At 50.6% G+C, this 14745-nt stretch overlaps 1 protein-coding gene across 2 annotated transcripts; it reads left to right on the top strand.

The window, feature by feature from the left end:
- The first annotated feature begins 5551 nt into the window (after nucleotides 1-5551).
- On the top strand, nucleotides 5552-13135 carry LOC143834297 (E3 ubiquitin-protein ligase TRIM7-like). 2 transcript variants are annotated; one of them, XM_077331006.1, is made up of 8 exons: nucleotides 5552-6056; nucleotides 6456-6620; nucleotides 7121-7216; nucleotides 7998-8228; nucleotides 8821-8843; nucleotides 9229-9347; nucleotides 11080-11112; nucleotides 12481-13135. In XM_077331006.1, exons 1-8 carry the CDS (start codon nucleotides 5646-5648, stop codon nucleotides 12996-12998), a joined length of 1596 nt encoding a protein of 531 aa, XP_077187121.1. In that variant the 5' UTR covers nucleotides 5552-5645; the 3' UTR covers nucleotides 12999-13135. The 2 variants fall into 2 exon arrangements, with proteins under 2 accessions (XP_077187121.1, XP_077187120.1); XM_077331005.1 differs by having other exon boundaries at nucleotides 5558-6056; nucleotides 12484-13135.
- Nucleotides 13136-14745: the final 1610 nt, after the last annotated feature.

The raw sequence follows: 14745 nt of genomic DNA, 5'->3' as shown, positions 1-14745 counted from the left end.
CGCTCCAACTGGCAGCTGGCAGCCTTAGTAGAAAAAATAAAACAAGATCTATCGCCTGCATCACAACCAGATGAAAATGATCTATGTTTAAGACATGGGAACAAACTCAGTTTCTTCTGCAAGGAGGATGAAAAGCGCCTGTGTCAAATTTGTAAGGAACACAGAGGTCACTCTTTGCTGAACCTGGAAGAAGCGTCTCACCTGAGTAAGACATGAAGAGCCAAAGTGGAATCATACATCTGACATGAGATGGGATATCGGTGCCTGACCTACTTTGACCCACAAAAAGAACATCTTTTTGACCCAAAGTAGCCCTTTTTGCCTGGGGGGCTGATCTTTATACTCTGCAGGTGAGCTGTAATTCCAGGAGCTCTCCAGGCCCCATCTGGAGGTTGGCTACCCCTGAGTCGGAAATATTCCTCGGGTTTTGGAGGTGGGACTTAAAAATCGTACAGTGTCTCAGAGTCCAGCCTTCGAGGAGGCCGTGGGTGCTCTTCTGGACCCGGGGGAAAGGCCACGCTGCTGCCGGGGGTGGGTGGGTGGGGGGGAAGAAGCCCCAAAAACACACCTAGCGCCTGTTGTATTTACAAGTACAACGGGCTTGTTCCCTAGTTATGTATAAGTTGCTAATCCTGTGTATTACTGTTGGAATCCTTTTTTATTGTCTTGTATTAATTCTAGAAATGCCAGCTACCTGGTTACTTTGAAACTAAGATAGTCTTTGATATGATAGTCTCTGCCATGGTTCTCAGGACCTGTTATGTCTTATTGGTGAATGTTTTACAAAATGTGAGAATGCTTTGATGCCAGAATGCGCTGACCATGCTCATCGGCATATTTTGTAGGAAGGTAGGAAGAGCGCTGTACTCTTCATGTAACTGTGATATGTTTTAGTGTCAATTGACCCTGCTCCTGGTTGGAGCTTCCTATGGTATAAAAAACAGTGTAATAGCTTTGCCCTTTGCCTTCGTCAAAGACTTTGCTGATGTCTGCCATTTGCTTAGCAATTGCATGGATGTGCAATAAACACTTTGTATGTTTTCGCATACATCTTGAGGCACATGACACTATTGCTTTTATTTATTTACTAGATTAAAAGCCCATTTTATCCTGAAATAAAATGGGCGCTTGAAGGGCTCCCCCCCCGAAGCTCAAAGGCTTCTGTGTGGGTGGGGGTGGAAGTGAGAAAGGCGTCCTACCTTTTGTGTGGGCTGGCGGCTTTGGAGCGTGGGGTAGGCGCGGCGACGGAATCCTGTCCTGTCTTTGGCCTCGTATCGGGAGGCAGGCATTCAGCGGCACAGTGGCGGCCTCGAAGGCCGGGGACAGCGGGGGAAGCGGCCAGCGGCAAGTGGAAAGGGTGGGGCGGCGTGGGAAGGGTCGGCCGGCAGCGGCTGCGGGTGGATGTCGGCTGGGCGGGAAGGGCGCGCGGTCGCTCAGCCAGGGGCGGAGGGTGGTGGGGGACTCGTGAGGTTGGCGGGCGGCGGCATTCAGGGAGGGGGTGGTGGGGTCACGGCAAGTTCACCAATCGTCATAGGGCAGTCGCTGGGCGGCGGGAGCGTCGTTTCCCGGGAACGCAGCAGTGTGGGGCCAGGGTCCTCCCCAGCGGCCATCCGGCAAGGGTGGCGGCTCGGAAGGACTGAAGAGTTGGCGGCGCGGCCTCCGGGAGACGGGTCAAGTAGCCAATAGGGAGGCGCGCGAAGCCAATTGGCCACTTGGCTCTGGATTGCCACTCTGAGGAGCGAAACAGAGTTTTTATCCTGGACAGGGCACGCCCTAACTCCTCTCCAACAGCCCTTACTCCTTTATTTAATCCGCTCCACAGGAGCGGATTAAAGATTTGGTTTACATATCGCCCTTCTTGAACCAGCTTTCTCAGGGCAATGTACAACCTTAAAATATGGCATTACAATACAATCATGTAGCAGTTAACCAATACAATAATGTTTAAAACCATAAGACTTTACCACAATGGAATTTGTTAACAGTAGCCCCACTGGGGATTGAAGGACAGTAAGGAATGGCAAGGTGAGGGGGACCCAGGCTGAATCTCTACAGAGCTTTTATTCCAATCCCAAATTGATTCAATCCCTGCCATCCACACTGAATTCAATTTTCATATTGATTTTGGCCGATTTAAAAATTTCCCTCTGCAACAAGCATGATTGATCCGGAATGACCCTACCTTTCCCCTGGTATATCCTGGAGTGGATATAACCCTCAATATTTGAAAAAATGGCATGAGAAAGCATGCAGCTCTCTGCTTGTCCGGAACTAACTTGCAGCCTAGAGCCTCCAATGTTGTAGAAAAGCCCTGATTGGCCAGGGTGTCAGTTCAAAGGTTTCCCCCTTCCCTTGCAAGGCTTCCCTTAAAGAGGAAGACCTAACTTCTCTTGGCAGAAGCTCCAGAAGCCCTGTGATAGATTTTCCTCTGGGATTTATTCCCCTTCCTCTGTTGTCTCCAATCCTCTCATCGCCTTCAAGAAAAGAAAGAGGCGCCTGCTGCTCTTGGCTTCCCTCCCCCCTTCTGAGCTTCCCTGATTCTGTGCAGAACATTTTCTGTTTCAATGGGGGGAGGGATAGATCTGAATTCAGCAGGATCCACAAAGGAATAAACAAACTAAGTGCAGAATCAGCCCCAATCTGGTTATACATTAGGCCTGAATCTGCACAGAGCTTTCATTGCAATCCCAGGTCGATTCAGTCCCTGCTGTCTACACGGAATGCGATTTCTGTTTGATTTTGGGCAATTTAAATTTTTCATCTGCAACAAGCAAGATGGAACCGGACTGACTCTACCTTTTCCTCATGATATCCTGGAATGGTTATAACCCTCGATATTTAAAAAAATCACATGACTAAAGGTGCAGCTCTCTGCTTTTCCCCAAACTAACTTGCTGCCAAGCCTCCAACATTGTACAAAAACCCTGTACAATGGTTGCAAAACTTTCCTCTTAATATTTATTTTTTCTTTGTTTCCCTCTGGAATCTGTGGTCCAGAACAGAAATTTGCCTCGTTCTCTGAGAGGATGCTGGCTGATCGACTCTCATTCCCCCCACCCCCGCGCTCGTTAGAGAAAGAGCCTCGTGCTGCGTCTCCACCGGCAGACAAAAGAAGGAATGAAACATGCCAGCTGGACTTCCTCCATCCTCCCCTCTCTCAGCTCCCTGAATTAAGTGCAGAGCACTTTCTGTTTCAAGTTGGGGGAAAGTAATGAGGAAGTCCTGAGTTCAAATCGATCTGAATTCAACATGAATAAACAAAGTAAGTGCAGATTCAGCCTAGGTTTCTGCTGGCCTCAACCACAAGCTTGGCGGAAGAGCTGGAAGGGGGGGGACTCGCCTTTCGCCCCTCTGCGCTGGAGACCCCCACTTCCTCCCATGCCAGTTCCCTGCCTCCCTCCCCCTCCCCGGAGGCCTGCAAGGAGGTTTTCCCTGCCCAGGTCCGCCTCCCTTCCCGGGCCTTTTTCAACAGACCCTTTTTCAGCTGCTCCCGCTCTCTGGGCCGGCAGAGGGTCCTTTACGAGAAGGGAGACGCCCTGTCACTGCTCAAGAAACCGAAACTCAGTAGGCTTTTCTCCCCTTCCCTGTGGCTCTCCACATGTCCATGAACTACAATTCCCATGAGCCCCTGTCACCACATGCTGGCAGGGGCTCATGGGAATTGCAGTTCTTGTTGCTTTGTGTGAATGTACATACAGACACACGCTCACACATGCTGATATGGAAGAACCCAACAGTAGAGTGAAGAGGCCATGAAATGCCAGCCCCGAAGCAGTGACATCTAGACAAAGACCATTTTGAAATGGCTCAGACTTCAAAGTCCACACCTTAATTATTAGTTAATGCAGGGGTAGTCAAACTGCGGCCCTCCAGATGCCCATGGACTACAATCCCCATGAGCCCCTGCCAGCAAATGCAGCAAATGCTGACAGGGGGCTCCTGGGAATTGTAGTCCATGGACATCTGGAGGGCCGCAGTTTGACTACCCCTGAGTTAATGTATTACCTAATCTAGGAAATAATCTAGGCAATAAGGACTAGGTTCAAAGGTACTTGCTAACAAGTGGCTTCAAGTCTAGAGAGGAACCTGTGTGTACGTAACAAGGGGCATGTGATTCCACAGTTTCTGCTCAACTGCTTCCTTTCCGCTTCATACTCTGGTGGAGGAGGAGGAGGTGGTGGGCCAGGAACACTGAGTGCTTGCACACACACTAATGCACTTTCAGTGCACTTTGCAGCTGGATTTTACAGTGTGAAATGGCAAAATCCACTTGCAAAGGTGTGGATTGAATCGGCATTTAGCAATTCCTGTCAACAGCTGAAAAGTTATTGGGAAGCAGGTAAAGTTGCTTGGCGCGTTCTCCTCGTTCTTCAGAATGAGAAAAGTCCTACGATGTGTCCTTCAATCTCCTACTGCTTTGGAATGGAGCATGTTATTAAGAAGAAGAGTTGGTTCTTATATGCCGCTTTTCTCTACCCGAAGGAGTCTCAAAGCGGCTTCCAGTCGCCTTCCCTTTCCTCTCCCCACAACAGACCCCCTGTGAGGGAGGGGAGGCTGATAGAGCCCTGAGATTACTGAAGAAGAATTTGTTCTTATTTACCGCTTTTCTCTACCCAAAGGAGTCTCAAAGCAGCTTACAATCACCTTCCCCTTCCCACAACAGACACCAAGTGCGGGAGGTGGGGCTGAGAGAGCCCTGAGATTTCTGAAGAAGAAGAAAAGTTGGATCTTATATGCCGCTTTTCTCTACCCGAGTCTCAAAGTGGCTTCCGGTCGCCTTCCCTTTCCTCTCCCCACAACAGACCCCCTGCGAGGTGGGTGAGGCTGAGAGAGCCCTGAGATTTCTGAAGAAGAGTTGGTTCTTATTTGCCGCTTTTCTCTACCCAAAGGAGTCTCAAAGTGGCTTACAGTCGCACACCAAGGTTAGTTTTTGTAATCATTAAAAGCCATTTCCATCCTGGCGGCCCTCTCCTCCTTAGATTTTGCTTCCAAGGAACTGGGTGCTCCTAGTTTATCTTCACAAGAGCTCTGTGAGGGGAGTTAAGCCTAGAGTTACTGAGCAGACATTTGACCGCTGGCAGAGGCTCATGGGAATTGTAGTCCATGGACATCTGGAGGACCACAGGTTGACTGCCCCTATGGGACAATGGGACAATGACCATCAAGGCGCCTCTGTCTTTTGGAAAGGGGGGCTTTTGGAAACGCGACTCCCCTCTCTCCGAGTCTGCAGTCCGCTCTACCACCTGCAGATCCGCCTGCGGTGCATAATCAGCCCAGATCTGGGTTTGCAGGGAACACGCGTGTGTGGCTGTCGTGGGAACGGCTCGGGAGGGAGGGGAGGGGGCAATACAACGGCCAAAGAAATGGGATCGACGCAAATGGTAGGACCTTAGTGTTAAAGGCAGCTTCTAAGGGGGGAAACTGGAGAGTGTCTCCCATTTAAGAGGGGTGGGGGAGATGTGAACCCGGCGGTGGTTGTGGGGAGGGGCAGGCGGAGGCGGTTCCTCCCTCGACAAGCCCTCTCCGCTGCGCCCCGCGGGCTGCGGGTTGGGCGCCGGCAGAGAGTCCTTTCCGAGAAGCTCAGGAAAGCGAAAGCGAAACCCTCTTGGCCTTTCCCTCCTTCGCCTCCCCTTCCAGAGGCGGCCATGGCGTCGGGGGGTCCCGTCGAGGAGCTCTGCGAGGAGGCCTCCTGCTCCATCTGCCTGGACTTCTTCAGGGACCCGGTCACGATCCCCGAGTGCGGCCACAGCTTCTGCCGCGCCTGCCTGGCCCAGACCTGGGGGGATCCGGGGGTCCAGGCGGCGTCCTGCCCCCAGTGCCGGGGAAGGGCGCAGGAGGGGAACCTCCGCCCCAACCTGCAGCTGGCCAACATGGTGGGGCTGATCCAGAAGCTGCGCCCCGTGGAGGAGAAGGGCGGCGTCTGCCAGAAGCACCGGGAGCCCCTGAGGTTCTTCTGCCAGGACGACGAAGCCCCCCTCTGCGTGGTCTGCAGCAGATCCCGGGAGCACCGAGGCCACCAGGTGACCCCCCTGGAGGAGGATGCCGCGGAGAAGAAGGTGAGGGGTCCCGGTGGGTCTTCAGGGGGGAATAGTTGTGATTCCTCCCTGCTTTCTCTCCGAAGGTGCAATCTAGGGAGAAAGGGGTCCTCCTCGCTGGGATGCAAATAATGCTCATTGCAGAGATCGGAGGACCCATGGAGTAAACCCTCACTTCCATTGCATTTAACATATCTTAGTGGTTTCGGGGACTATTTAGGCTCAGGATGTTCCAGTTCCCTTGATTTTTGGCGTCTTCCTCCTGCCGCAGTCCCTGATGCTACCCAAGTTCTCATTCCTAGAGAGCGGGGAGCCCCATCTTGGGGACCTAGGCCTCCGTTTGCAAATTGAGACAGAGAAAGAGTTCAGAAATATGGGGACCCAACAAGGCCTCTGTTGTTCTTTTGTTTTTGGCATCAGACGATGGCGGCAGCTGGACGGGAAAGCGTTTGCAAGAAGCACCTGGAGCCGCTGAAGCTCTTCTGCAGGGACCACGAAGCCCCGCTCTGCGTGGTCTGTGAGCAGTCCCGGGAGCACAAATACCACGAAATCGTTCCTGCGGAGGAGGCTTCCCAAGAGTACAAGGTAGGAAACCTGTAAGACGGGTGATGGTGGGAAAAGTTTGCAGATCCTCTTTCCTCTCTCTTTTGGGTGTCCCAGGGGTAGTCAAACTGCGGCCCTCCAGATGTCCACGGACCACAATTCCCAGAAGCCCCTGCTGGCAGGGGCTTCTGGGAATTGTGGTCCGTGGACATCTGGAGGGCCGCAGTTTGACTACCCCTGCACAAGACTGTAAGGCAGCGGGTCTCAATCTGAGGCCAGGGCTGGCTCTGTGGAGGTCTGGTCCTACCATTAGCCTGCCACGCCACCAGGGGGCAGCAGCATTTTTTTTCTCTCAACCCCCTTTTCCATTTTTATTATTTTTTTTAAATTGCTACTGCGGAGTTGCTGTGGACCTTCTTGTTAGAGGGTAGCTTGAGACGCCGGGCAATCCTGCACTTGTGTAGCTTGTCCATCGATGACAGTTTTATAGTAAACGTGTGAAATGAGACGAACCTCAGTTTGGGGACCTTTCTCCCGTTCAGGATCAGTTCTGCGCTTGTGTGGTGATTCTGCGGAAGGAGAGGGACGAAATCCTGGAGTACAAAGCCAGCCTGGTGGAGCAAAGCCGAGATCTCCTTGTAAGTGCTGTCGTTTCTGGGAAGTGAACGGCAACTGGAAATATTAAGATGCAGGCAACGGAAGCGAGAAGGCAGCCTCCTGCCACTGGGAATGGCTTGCTATCCCACAGGAAAATTAATGAAAGACACCTTAGGACTAACAAAGATTTATTCAAGAAGAAAGCCCACGCCTTGAATAAATCTTTGTTGGTCTTACAGGTGCTACTGGACTCCGATTTAACTGTGCTACTTCAGACCAACACGGCGACCCATTTGAATCTAACCTTAGGACCAAATTTTGTGAATATTAAGAGCACCTTTCCTCTCAGATCACTGCAATGAAAAGGTTGGTTTGGTTTGCTGTGGCAGTGCAAAAGCTCCATGTGGAAGGTTGCCATGTCTGTGTGTCTGTTTTCTCTCTTAACCAGGGGTAGGCAAACTGTGGCCCTCCAGATGTCCATGGACTACAATTCCCAGGAGCCCCCTTGTCAGCATGTGCTGCATTTGCTGGGAGGGGCTCATGGGAATTGTAGTCCATGGGCATCTGGAGGGCCGCAGTTCGACTACTCCTGGTCTTAACCCTCAGCGCATGTTTGAGTCCTGTAAACTAAGAGGAAAGTCATGCAAAAATAATGCATTGGACTTTGGATGGGTCCTTCTGAAACTTCCTCTTTGCTTACCCAATGTTGGTGTGATCTCTGGAAAAGGCAGAAGAATCTTTCCTGTAGTCGTCTTCTCAGGGACCTCTTCCCACTCGGGCAAACTCGGGCTGTATTCTACATTTCTCCGTTTTCCTCTTCAGAGGCAAATCAAAGGAGAGCGGGAGAAGACGCTGATCAAGTTCCGGCAGCTACAGAAGCTTCTGGAGGAACAAGAGAACATTCTGCTGGCCCAGATGGAGGAGGTGGAGAAGGAGGTGGAAAAGAAAAGGGACCAGCACCTGGCCAAGCTCTCTGAGGAGCTGTCCTCTCTGGAAAACCTCATCTGGGAGATGGAGGAGAGGTGTGAGCAGTCAGCCGGAGATCTCCTGCAGGTGAGGGGCTGGGGGGAACAGCCCAGGCTCCCTGTGGGGAGAATCCTGGCTCCGAATTCTCTTTGTGCCTCCTTCGCCTGAGCAGAAAGCAACTGGGCAGAAACTTGCTAGTCCCTTCTGCATGTGGGTCACTTGGGAAATGTATGGGGATACATTCCGGGCCTTCTTTCCTTGCCTGATAGACAGAGGCTGCTGGAAGCTGGTGTGCTTCTGTCTCAACAACATTTTTGGGAGCCCCGTGCAGGTAAAACCTGGGTCACAGGGAATGCTTTCTGAATAATCCCACAATATCAAAGGTCCCTTGGAAGATTGTTCACAGCATTATTTAAAAGGAGGAAGTCAGAGGGGGCAAGAAATGCTGCTTATACTGGCTGCTTTCAGATGGGGGCGCAAGATTGTGCCACTCACGGGGTTTCTCAAAGCCTGAAGAATATTTCAGGGGTTTCTTAACATAAAAGAAAATTCAGAAAGGCTTCTTTGAGTGGAGTCTGCTGGCTGGACACCAGGCCAGAGCGTGGAATCTTACAGGATCTGATGGGTGGTATTTTTAGCAAGCACTGAGGTCTCCCTTTTCTCTGCCTCTTCTCTCCAGGATGCCAGAAGCACCTTGTGGCGGTAAGTGGATATTTAGGATGAACCTTCTTAATGCTGGGAATTGACAGAGTAGATAGCCCGTGAAGAACAGGGCCAAAGACCACAGGTATGGACCTCTGCCTACGAGTACGGACCTCTATCTGTCAGCAATAAATAGTCTATGTACTAAACCTCATCAAGAGGAAATTGTGTACTGAGGTAACATTTTCGGGTGGGGGTCTGGGCTGATACCTAGCTGTCGATCTCTAGAACAGGGGTTTTCTTGTGTGGGTTTTGGTCTTAAGATCTGCAGTGAGGTGAACGTGCCTCTCCAGAAGAGCCCCTTCATCTTGCTTTCTGCAAGGGGGAGGGAAGAGGGGATTCTGAATGGGATGAGTGAGTGGTACCTTAATGGGACTTTCCCCAGGCATGAAGAAAAGGAGTCGTTCCAGAAACCCCTCGCTTTTCCTCTTGCTCTGAAGTGGCGCATCTGGGACTTCTCAGACCTAAATCCCCTGTTGGAGGGCATCAAGAAGCAATTCAAAGGTAATGAAGAAACTCTGCAGGGATTTCAGACTGGATGTTAGATTGAGCCAGGGGTGTTCTAGTATGCTTCAGGATGCTTATATCATGATCCCCAACCTTTTTGAGCCCCTGGCTGCCTTTGGCATTCTCACAGAGCATCGCGGGTGCAGAATGAAAATGGGCACCACAAAATGGCTTCCATCATAGGTGGAGCCAGCCACAAAATGACTGCTGCAGCTGACCTTCATTCACACAGTGAGGATCCTTCTGCTGTGGTGACAGAGGCTGCCAAAGTCACGTATTTTAAAAGCTGCACAGCCTGTCAGAAGCCTTGCTTGGCAATAGTCCTGCCTGTACACCCCGCCCCCTTGTATGTGGGTCTTCTCCCTCTCTTCCCGAAATGCTAATTCTGTGGACCTCTTCAGGACTGGTGAGTATCACCCTTCCACAGACAGCTTTTTTTTTTTATAATTGTAACAATAGCAACAATAAATTTTATTGTTCGCTCACCCTTCCATGTTGTTCAGAGCAGGTTAACTATACTCTAAAATGGGGGTCATCAACCCCCGGTCTGCAGCCCGGTACCGGGCCGCCAGCAACCGTGCCTGCCTCCCCCCCCCCCAGCGAGAAGGAAGGGAAGAGGCAGGCATGGCCGCCAGCACGCTGGCGACGCAAACGCGCATGCGCACAGTTGCTGTGCATGCGCGCTTACACCCCCTGGTGGCAAAAACGTGCATGCGCAGCACTGCGCACATGCGCGTTAGCACCCCCTGGTGGTGAAAACATGCATGCGCACGTTTGTGCGCAGCTGCCGCGCATGTGCGTGGCACCGGGGCCTTCGGCTCTCCCCTCACCCCCAGAGGCGGTCCCTGACCTCAGAAAGGTTGGGGACCGCTGCTCTAAAACATACTATTTAACATCATAACTCATTTAAAATAATTCCAGGCAAGGGATGTTTGGTGACCGGAGCTGATTTTCCTCTTTGGTGGATGTTATTTTGGGCCCCGAGCATTATTTTAAATGATTTATGATGTTATATAGTATAATGTTTTAGAGTATAGTTACCTGCTCTGAACAACATGGAAGGCTGAGCTAACGATAAAATGTATTATTATTAATTTATTATTATTAATTTATTATTAAGGGTGCTACTGGACTCTGATTTTGTTGTGCTACTGCAGACCGCCACGGCTACCCACTTGATAAAATTTATTGTTGCTATTGTTATTGTTACAACTATGAAAGGACAAGCCTATGGAAGTGTAACCTCTTGGGTCATCTAGTCCAACCCCCTGCACTATGCAGGACACTCACAACTCTATCGCTCATCCACTGTCACCTGCCACCCCCTTGAGCCTTCACAGAATCAGCCTCTCTGTCAGATGGCTATCCAGCCTCTGTTTAAAAATCTCCAAAGATGGAGAACCCACCACCTCCCGAGGAAGCCTGTTCCACTGAGAAACCGCTCTAACTGTCAGGAACTTCTTCCAGATATTTAGACGGAATTTCTTTTTAATTAATTTCATCCCATTGGTTCTGGTCTGTTCCTCCGGGGTAAGAGAAAACAACTCTGCTCCATCCTCTATAGGGCAGCCTTTTAAATACTTTTAAATCAGTCGGTATTATTTACTAGGTGACCCATGAGGTCCCCTTCCAACTCTATTATTCCATGATTCTACTGATATTTCATGCCCCAAGATTTGTGAGAAACCGAAGGGTCTGCTGCTCACCTTCTGTTTATTTGCCTCCTCAGACACTCTGGGTTCTGGACTTCACCCGCAGAAAGGTACATTTCCTTTTGTACGCTAAACATTCCTAAACTAAAAGGCTTCCCTTACACAACAAAGAGTCCAAAGGCCCCCTTTTGCAGGCCCTGCGGAATTGTGGAAGTTCAGGTTTTAAATGATAAAAGATTTGCCATCAAGTTACAGCTGCCTTACGGTGACCCTGTGAGGTTTTCCATGCAAGAGACATTCAGAGAAGGTTCGGTATGGCCTGCTGGTGCGTCACTATGCTGGTCTCCCTAGGAGGTCTCCCATCCAAACACTAGGCCTGACCATGCTTAGCTTACAGGATCAGATGAGATCGATCCAGCCTGGCTAGCCAGGTCCAGGATTGTAGAGAGAGAGTGGAAAGCAGATTTTCCAGGCCTGGGTGTGAAGATCTCCCCTGCATCCTCTGAGAAACACAAGCAGGCAAATAACTTCAATTTAAGACTGGCCTGATGTTATCTGACTGCACATTCCCTGGTCAGCCATGCTCGGTCCATCTCCTCCCATCCTTGGTCTTTCACTGAAATTCCATCCAAGCTTGTCCCAAAATGCCAGGCAAGCAGCACAGCTGGGAATGGAAGGAAGCACCTTGCGGTCTTTTTGTTGTTGTTGTTCAGTCAATTAAAGCCAAATTAGTTGGTGATGCCTGCTTTGAGACGCTCTTGGATCTGGACTGAGAGCCATGTGACACACCCTATTTTGTGCCTCTGCTCATTTCCATGTCATTTGGGTGTTGTTTGTGGAAATGTGCTCTTGTGTGCTTTCTTACCAAAACCACTAAATCAGTGGTCCCCAACCTGCGGGCCGCGGCCCGGTGCCGGGCCGCGAAGGCCATGGCGCCGGGCCGCGGCTCCCTCTCCCCGCCCACCCCGCAGTAAAAAACTTCCCAGGCCGCAATCTTGCGGCCCGGGAAGCTTCTTACTGCGGGAGGGCGGGGAGAGGGAATCAGGGCCGGCCGCGCCCGTGTGGTGCGGCCCGATGCGTGGGCGCGGCCCGATGCGCGGGCATGGCCCACGCGGGCCGCGGGCCGCGCCCCGATGCCCTGCCGGTCCCCAACCTCAGAAAGGTTGGGGACCACTGCACTAAATAACTAAAATAACCTTTCCCCCCTCTTCTCAGCAAAGGATAGGATATCGGAGGAAACAGACTGTATCCCTCTGGGTGATTATTGTATATTTCCTCTGCTTTTTTTTGAAGCGCCCAGTAGGGCTGCTGGGTTTTTCCATCGAGTGGGAGAAGGCAGGAGGGTCTGTTCTCCAAGGAGTGGGTGAAAGAGAGGTGGGGGCAGGCCAGGACTGGCAGGAGAAGGAAACCAAACAGGCCAGAGGGTGAAATCCCCCATCTGACGCCCTTTCTCTTCTTGTCTGCTTATTTCCCATCAGCAGCAAATGTGACTCTGGATCCAGACACGGCCCATCCGCGCCTCATCCTGTCTGAGACTCAGAAAAGTGTCAGAGATGGAGAAAAATCTCAAGATCTGCCCAACAATCCTGAGAGATTTGATGAGTGGGGTATCGTTCTGGGCCACGAAGGATTCACAGCAGGCCGCCATTTCTGGGAAGTCCTTGTAGGAAGTGAGGAAGAATGGATGGTGGGGGTGGCCAGAAAGTCTGTGAGGAGGAAAGGAAAAGTTATCTTTAATCCTGAGGAAGGAATTTGGGTTCTGGGGAATTGGTCAGGGAAGTTCAAGGCTGTTGGACAAGGTTATCCTCCCCTGGCCCTGAGTGGGGAGCCGAAGAGGATCCGCATGTCCCTGAGCTACAACGGGGGCCGAGTGGCCTTTTTTGACGCTGACACAGCCGCCCTTCTCCATGAGTTCTCTGGAGCCTCCTTCTCTGGGGAGACCCTCTTGCCCTTTTTTTGGGTGCGTAAAAAAGGCCATCTTAAAATCTCTTCATAAGACCTCTTGTTCACACCAGGTCCATCAAGAAGAAAAAATTATTTCTCAAGAGTCCCATTTCTTGAATCCTGTAAAGGCCTTTCTGGGTTCCCAGCCACCAAAGCTTACTGGAGTAAAATGGAGACATTTTCCCTCTATTTCCCGACATTCGTTTTTCCTTTAACGTATTTCTGAAAATGACAACTCTTTTTGTCTTATAAAGAAATAACAGGCGAACTCCAAACAGAGGGGGAAGAGGCCCTGCACGTTCCAGTCACTATATGAAGAATTGTTGGTTCTTATATGCTGCTTTTCTCTACCCGAAGGAGTCTCAAAGTGGCTTACATTCGTCTTCTCTTCCTCTCCCCACAACAGACACCTTGTGAGGGAGGGAAGGCTGAGAGAGCCCTGATATTACTGAAGAAGAGTTGGTTCTCATATGCTTCTTTTCTCTCCCAGAAGGAGTCTCAAAGCGGCTTACAGTCGCCTTCCCATTCCTCTCCTCACAACTGACACCCTGTGAGGTGGGTGAGGCTGAGAGAGCCCTGATATTCCTGCTCAGTCAGAACAGCTCTATCAGTGCCGTGATGAGCCCAAGGTCACCCAGCTGGCTGCATGTAGGAGAGTGGGGAATCGAACCCGGCTCGCCATATTAGAAGTCCGTACTCCTAACCACCTTCCTCTTTTCTTCACTGGTCACATTCGGTTTGAATTTGCCCTTTCTGAAGGGCACTGAAGGTCTTGTCTCTATCCTGGCTGCCATGTTCATGGCATTTGTTTTTATGCCAGAGACTGAAAGAGATATTATGCATCATAAAAGTATTTCCTAGCTGTGATAAGCTAGCGGTTATCATCAAGCCTTCTAGTTATAACAGTGAACTCTGTATGTTACACCTTCCCCCCCCCATGAAACCGTAATTTCTAAGTTTCATTGGGTTACAATTCAATCTGTAGGGTAATGTTTCCCCCCCCAAAAAAATCTCTGGACTGCGTATCTTTAATACAGCCCTAATACAAAACATGTAGAAACATTTCTGCCCTGCTGGGAGGTGGCCCACTTTATCTTTTGATGAGTCCTTGAACTGGGTTTGTTTCTTTCCACCCCCAAAGTGCAGCTAGAACAGCAGCTCAAACATAACAGCCCCTCTGAGGGCAGTTCATGGTTACTCTTTCACAGTGTTATCAGCAGCACCAATATTAATACAGGGAGAAAGCACACCTCAAGAGGTATTGAGAAAATGCTCTATCAGAATATACACAGGGGCTTGTGGGGTAAGTGAAATGTTGATGGTTTAGCTGAATACAGAGCCTGTTTTGACAACTAGGAAGACAAAGTGCTTAGGTGCACTTCCAAAAAAAAACCCCCCACACAATTAGAAGAAGAAGAAGAGTTGGTTCTTATATGCCGCTTTTCCCTACCCGAAGGAGGCTCAAAGCGGCTTACAGTCGCCTTCCCATTCCTCTCCCCACAACAGACACCCTGTGGGGTGGGTGAGGCGGAGAGAGCCCTGATATCACTGCTCGGTCAGAACAGTTTTATCAGTGCCGTGGCGAGCCCAAGGTCACCCAGCTGGTTGCATGTAGGGGAGCGTAGAATCGAACCCGGCATGCCAGATTAGAAGTCCGCACTCCTAACCACTACACCAAACTGGCTCTTAATTGGGAATCTTCACTAACTCCAAATGTACATGGAGTACAATGTCCTGAAACGCCAGAAATCAATGCCCAAAAAAGCATTGTTTAATGTAAAGATCTACAAGTAACACAG

This window comes from Paroedura picta, chromosome 3, assembly GCF_049243985.1.
Source record: "Paroedura picta isolate Pp20150507F chromosome 3, Ppicta_v3.0, whole genome shotgun sequence".
Taxonomy (NCBI): Eukaryota; Metazoa; Chordata; class Lepidosauria; order Squamata; family Gekkonidae; genus Paroedura; species Paroedura picta.
Note: the sequence above shows the minus strand (reverse complement) of the source record. Positions and strands in the feature narration are given on the sequence as shown.